Source organism: Pelodiscus sinensis, chromosome 1 (genome assembly GCF_052426305.1).
Source record: "Pelodiscus sinensis isolate ZL-2025 chromosome 1, ASM5242630v1, whole genome shotgun sequence".
NCBI lineage: Eukaryota > Metazoa > Chordata > Testudines > Trionychidae > Pelodiscus > Pelodiscus sinensis.
Window position 1 is genome coordinate 271,537,092 of NC_143052.1, and position 6,086 is coordinate 271,543,177.

Below are 6,086 nucleotides of genomic sequence, written 5' to 3' on the forward strand. Positions count from 1 at the left end.
GCAGTCTTATGTGTTAAAGCAAAAGATTGTAAATTTTATACCCTTTATATTAGGACTGGCAAATTTTGGCATCAGTATATACATTACCACCATTCATGAACAGAACCAACATGATGCATATTGAAATTGAGTATTGGTTTCCCGTGAACTTGTGTGAATAACATTAAGGGTCAATGTGACAAAATATAAAAACTATCATACAATTTGTTATTTGTTAAATTATGTGGTGAACTACTTGTGGACTATATCCTGTTTCAGCACTGATGACACTACAGTGTTTTAACACAGATGCACTATTTTAAAGCAATAGACATTTATTATGAAAATGTCAGCAATTCTTTTAACTCCAGGGAAATGCATTGGATTAGAGAAAAAATACATGAAGATACAGAATATATGTCCATGTGGAAAACAAATTTTCTTTAAACAATAAAAAGGTGGTAGGTGAGGAACAAGCTTCTCATCTTGGCAGAGCACAAGGGATAGACACAAGATTGGACAAATGCTGAAAATATACTAGTGCAGCAAGCCCTCCCCCCATGTGGATTATTTTCTTTACCTCATTAACACTTCCATTTTTTTGCACGACTCTGCATTTGGGATGTAAATAAGTTAAAAGCAAGATAACAGCAAACATGTGAAAAGGCGAGAAAGTTGACCCTGAGGGATGTCTTTCACCAGGAGCGGATAAGAGGCATTGGGTATAGAGATGTATGGAAACAACTTTATTTGCAGTACCATCCCTAAACCAATTCCTGAAGTTTATTCCTAAACTTTGCTTTACATTTCGCTATACATTTCCAAAGCGCCGTGCAGCCATTCAATGCTGATTCCTGCCTGCGCTGCGTCAGATAAGCCGATAACTACCCTGATGAGATAGATGAGCCAATGCTCCGAAGTACAAACATTTTCCCAGTGACTGGCAGGCCGGGGAGTCACGTTTGGAAAAGACGTTCGGCTTTGCAGTGGATGAGGACTGGAACCCAGGGGCTCTGTAGTCTCCTTTGTAAGAGGGCAAGGGAGGGGACGTCAGTGTAAATCCATCCCCCTTCCTCTCCGTGTGAGTGAGAGTCTCTGCGCGCAGCTCTGCCTCCCAGCCACCCTCCCACGCCTCCTGCGAGGTGCAGCCGCTCTACATAAACACAGCCTCGCTGCTAGCGCCGGGGACTTGCCTCTCAGCCTGACCCAGGAAGAGGAGGCGCGCCTAGCGGACACGGGAGCGGGGAAATAAGCTAGGCGTGGGGGAGCCGCGCCCGCAGGGAGGGAGGCGGCCAGGGGCTGTGCCGGAGCGGAGGACTGCGAAAGGGGCCGAGAGGCGGCGGCCCTTCCCACGGCCGGCGGGGCGGGAGGAGAGGCGACTGCTCCCCGCCACCCGCCGGAGTAAGGGCAGGCGGCGGGCTCGCTCCGGGATGGCGCTGGCGGACAGCGCCCGGGGGTTGCCGAACGGGGGCGGCGTGTCCCCGGCGGCGGGGCCGGGCTCGGGGGCGGCGGCGGCGGGCTCGTCCGCCTTCCCGGAGATCGTGGAGCTGAACGTGGGCGGGCAGGTGTATGTGACACGGCGCGGCACGGTGGTGTCGGTGCGGGACTCGCTGCTCTGGCGCATGTTCTCGCAGCAGCAGCCCGGCGAGCTGCCCCGGGACAGCAAAGGCCGCTTCTTCCTCGACCGCGACGGCTTCCTCTTCCGCTACATCCTGGACTACCTGCGGGACCTGCAGCTGGTGCTGCCCGAGCACTTCCCCGAGCGCAGCCGCCTGCAGCGGGAGGCCGAGTACTTCCAGCTGCCCGAGCTGGCCCGCCGCCTGGCGCAGGGGCGAGGGGTGGCCGCCGGGGGGACGCGCCCCGCCGCCCTGCACCGCGACGGCTCCCTCTGCGCCGACGAGCCCCCGCCCTTGCTCGGCTACCTGGAGGCGGAGCCGCCCGAGGGCGGGGTCGCCGCCTCGGCCCCGTCGCCCACCTCCAGCCGCAGCCCCTCCGGGGGCCCGCTGCTCACCCCGTCGCAGTCGCTGGACGGCGGGGCGGGGCGGCGCTCGGGCTACATCACCATCGGCTACCGCGGCTCCTACACCATCGGGCGGGAGGCGCAGGCCGACGCCAAGTTCCGGCGGGTGGCGCGCATCACCGTGTGCGGCAAGACGGCGCTGGCCAAGGAGGTGTTCGGGGAGACGCTGAACGAGAGCCGCGACCCCGACCGCCCCCCCGAGCGCTACACCGCCCGCTACTACCTCAAGTTCAACTTCCTGGAGCAGGCCTTCGACCGCCTCTCCGAGGCCGGCTTCCGCATGGCCGCCTGCTCCTCCACCGGCACCTGCGCCTTCGCCCCCGAGCAGGGCGGCCCCGCCGACGACAAGATCTGGACCAGCTACACCGAGTACGTGTTCTGCAGGGACTGAGCCGGCTGGCAGCAGCGGGGCAGGCCGCCCCGTGCGCCCTCAGCCCGCTCCCGTCCACCTCCCCCTCCATCCTCCCAGCCACACCCCAAGAGATGCTGGAGGCGCTGCTTCCTTCAGGCCCAGGGCATGAGGGGAGTTGCCTCTCCCTCGCTCCCAGAGGCTCTCTTCCCACCAACTAGGCAACCTGCCCCTCTGAAGAGGTGTATGTATGTGTGTGTGAGGGATAGATAACTGTTTTTTTTCTTGTCCCATGCGCATGCTTTCACTTCTCCTCCGTTTCCCTGCCCAGATTTAAAATTGCCCACCCAAATGCAATATGGTGCACGGGACAGCTGTCTATGATGTGTTGCCCTCTTGCCCCTGATTTTCCTCCAGGAACAGTGTATGGGGTAATGCTGGTAGCGATGACTGGCCCTCCAAGACCAATTACTCTCCTATCCCTTCCTACTCCATCTCCTATCTTTCCTAAAAGTTCTGAACTTTAAAGATCTTGAACTGGATCAAGTGTGTGTGGCTGGTGAAGAAGGCTGATGGCCGGGGACAACTACCAAACCAAGTACTCTGGTTTACCAACCAATTGAACTGTTAAATCCATTTGGAAGAACAATGGCTATCTTCACTAGATATAAAGTAACATTTTATTGAAAACGTACAGTGCTTGTGAATCATAACTTTCATAGGTGGTGTAAAATCCTTAGTGTCAGCATATACAGGAACTACATAAAAATCCATTGCACGTTCCTTACATGCCTTTAAAGTGGATTGGTGTGACATAAGCCAGGCTGGTCAGAGAGGAGATAAGAGTGCCTGCTTCCTATGAAAGTGAGATTTTTAGCTGTTGAAGTAATACAAGTTTATAAATCCAAGTAAAAAGGAGTCCTGCTTGTTACTTCAAGTGTTGCCACTTTAGCACTATATAATTGTTGAAGCTAACTGAAATGCTTCCTCAAATGGCTTTAACAAAATAAATGCTGATTTTTAGTTTCTGTAGCCGTATTATTAGAAAAATCACACTAAGTAACACTTCCTAGGCATAAGTACTTTATCAAAAACAGGTAGAGAACTAAACACAGCCCCAACAAAACAGGAGCAACGATCACTTGCTTCAATGGGAGTTATTCTCCCTACAATAGTGCTGAACTTGGTCTGTATAATCTAGCAAATTTAGAACAGTTTCTCTTCCAGAGGAAGCAACCATAGCTTCATGTGGAAGAATAACATATTGTATAAGCACAAGTGTTTGTAATAAATGATGATTTAGCAGTCCTTTCTAATGAGCGGCTAAGGATCTGACTACAAATGCAGTTTGCACTTCTTGAATTTTTTTAAAACACGAGTTATCTATTCAAGCTTCAATAAAAGAAAATGACACCTTAACCATCCTAAAAGTTCAAGGACTTAATGATGCATAGTGAAGTTACAAAGGTAAAACTGCAGTTTAACTGATTGTTCCTGACTCTTGTATTTAATTACTAGCACTTACAATCTAACCAAAGAGTTTCACATTGGGGTTTCATTTTAAAATCTCACTTCCTTTTTACAAAGCGATAGCTTCAGATAATATGAAACCTTTTTTATTTAAGTAGCTTCAAATAATTATGAAGCCTTTTTAGTTAAGTAATATTCACTAATTCGAGTTTCAGTGCTTTTTCTCTCTTTTCACCACTTACTCTTGAACTAAAGGCAAGTAAGACTGCAAATTATTTTCAGTGTTATTTTCATAGTTTTTTATACATTAAGGTAGAGTTAACCCATGTAATTAAGCTGAAAATATACATGAGAGCAAGTGGCATTATCCAGTTGTAGATAATTGTAAAATGAAATATTTTTAAAAGTGAAATATAAATTTCAAATTAGATGAGCAATAATAAGAAAGCAGTGGAAGGCCAGTGCACCAGAAAACAGAATGAAAGCTGGTTATCCTAAGCCTTATTCTAAGATCATTTCTTTGTGTATACCTTATCTATACCACAAGTGAAAGGTTATTGATCACAGCTACTAAGTATTTACAGTGTCATTCCTAAGTTAATGACTATCTTTTTCTAGTTTCTGTTCAGTAACTTTCTCTGAAGTATGTTTTTTAAAACTTTGTATAAAAAAGATTTTCAGTAAGTGTTTAAATTAGCTCCAGCTAGGTTTTTTTTTAAACAACCTTGTACTTTGGCTTAAGTCCATCATAGGAGTTATGAATGGAGGACCATTAAATTGAATTTGTGATTTAGTGTATATACACTATATAAACATTTTACACGAATCATCTAGTTTTTTATTCATTTTAGTGCAACGAAATTTCATAAATTATATCTAGCCTGAACACTTGCATATTTCTCTGTATATAATATGGTAATATTTTGATCCATTTCTAATACCTGTTTCTATGGGGAAAAAACTGAGTATGGATATCAACATAACCGTAGGACTAAGTTTGTCTACACTTACTTGCTTAAATGTGAATTATAACTAAACTTCTTGTTGGCTAGATGCCCCCCTAAAATGAAGATACCTGTATTTTGATCAATAAATGTCTATTTGCTAGCAGATGACCCAGAAGATCCTATGTTTATTAAAAAAAAAAAAGAATGGGTATAATAAAATCAACACAAGTATTAATTTTTTTCTAAACTTTGTGTTTGTGATATTAAAGACTAAGCAGTGACTGGTAATGATACGGAACCTTTGACTTATAGGGCACTGATTCTAATCTGAACTCAGGTTGGTGGATGTGTCCTAAAATAATTAGCTGTTTGATAGCTACCATAGCTATTGTTAGTCTATGTAAAAATGAGTTGGTAGTTGCAGACAAATTGCTAATGAGCAGCCTTTCACTGGACAAGTTAGTGAGTCTTGATGTCTCTCTCAGAGCTTAAGGAGTGAGTGGATGTGGTTGCCTTTAGAGGCAGTCCCTCTCCAGGTTAATGTGGAGGCATGCTAATGGAGCACTGTACATATTTCTGGAATTACTGTTGCTCACACTTTGCCTGTTCTATGAATAAATACAAGTCTGATACTATTAATGAGCACTAACTTTTTTTTAAGGCAGTTTCTTTTAATTAGAAATGAAGGCACAGGTATCCTACTTTTATCAGTCGTGTGTCATATATGGTATCTCTTTATAACAAATGTTTGATAGGATGTTTATATTTTTGTACATGTAGATAATTAGCCATATATTCATCCTTTTTCACATTGTATAGTGATGGCAACAGACGTCATCCTAGGAAGATGTTACAGACCAAATTAAATTCTTGTTCTTTTGATACTAACTTAGTCATGTTATTTATATTGTCTTTTTACTCCTGTTAGAGATAATTTGCATGATGTCATTACCTTTACTTTATATTTAATAGCATCAGGTTCACAGCTTCAGCAGAACTTCCTAACTAGTCTGAAAACTGAGCCATGGAGGCAGGGATACTTTGTGTATAGTGCTTTTTCTCTAAAGACATTCATGATGTAGATAAAGGTTAACATATCACACGTTCTTTTTAAGATACACAAAAAACTGTTGTGGAGCCAACTTTACTGATTGGCACCATCCGTAAGTCTCAAAGAAACTATTATTATTCAGTAGCTTAATTTGGATAATACAATATATCTGGCTAGCTGAGATGTTAACATTAGTAATTCAGGCAATATTAATGTAACTAGTAACTAATATAACACTGATCTCTCGAGGAAAATGTGGTGCGAGCATCT

At 45.1% G+C, this 6,086-nt stretch overlaps 1 protein-coding gene across 1 annotated transcript; it reads left to right on the plus strand.

Moving 5' to 3' along the window:
* Positions 1–1,018: 1,018 nt before the first annotated feature.
* Positions 1,019–5,649, plus strand: KCTD12 (potassium channel tetramerization domain containing 12). Its single transcript, XM_006116441.5, has one exon. The coding sequence runs from the start codon at positions 1,410–1,412 to the stop codon at positions 2,388–2,390; it is 981 nt and encodes a 326-aa protein (XP_006116503.3). The 5' UTR covers positions 1,019–1,409; the 3' UTR covers positions 2,391–5,649.
* Positions 5,650–6,086: the final 437 nt, after the last annotated feature.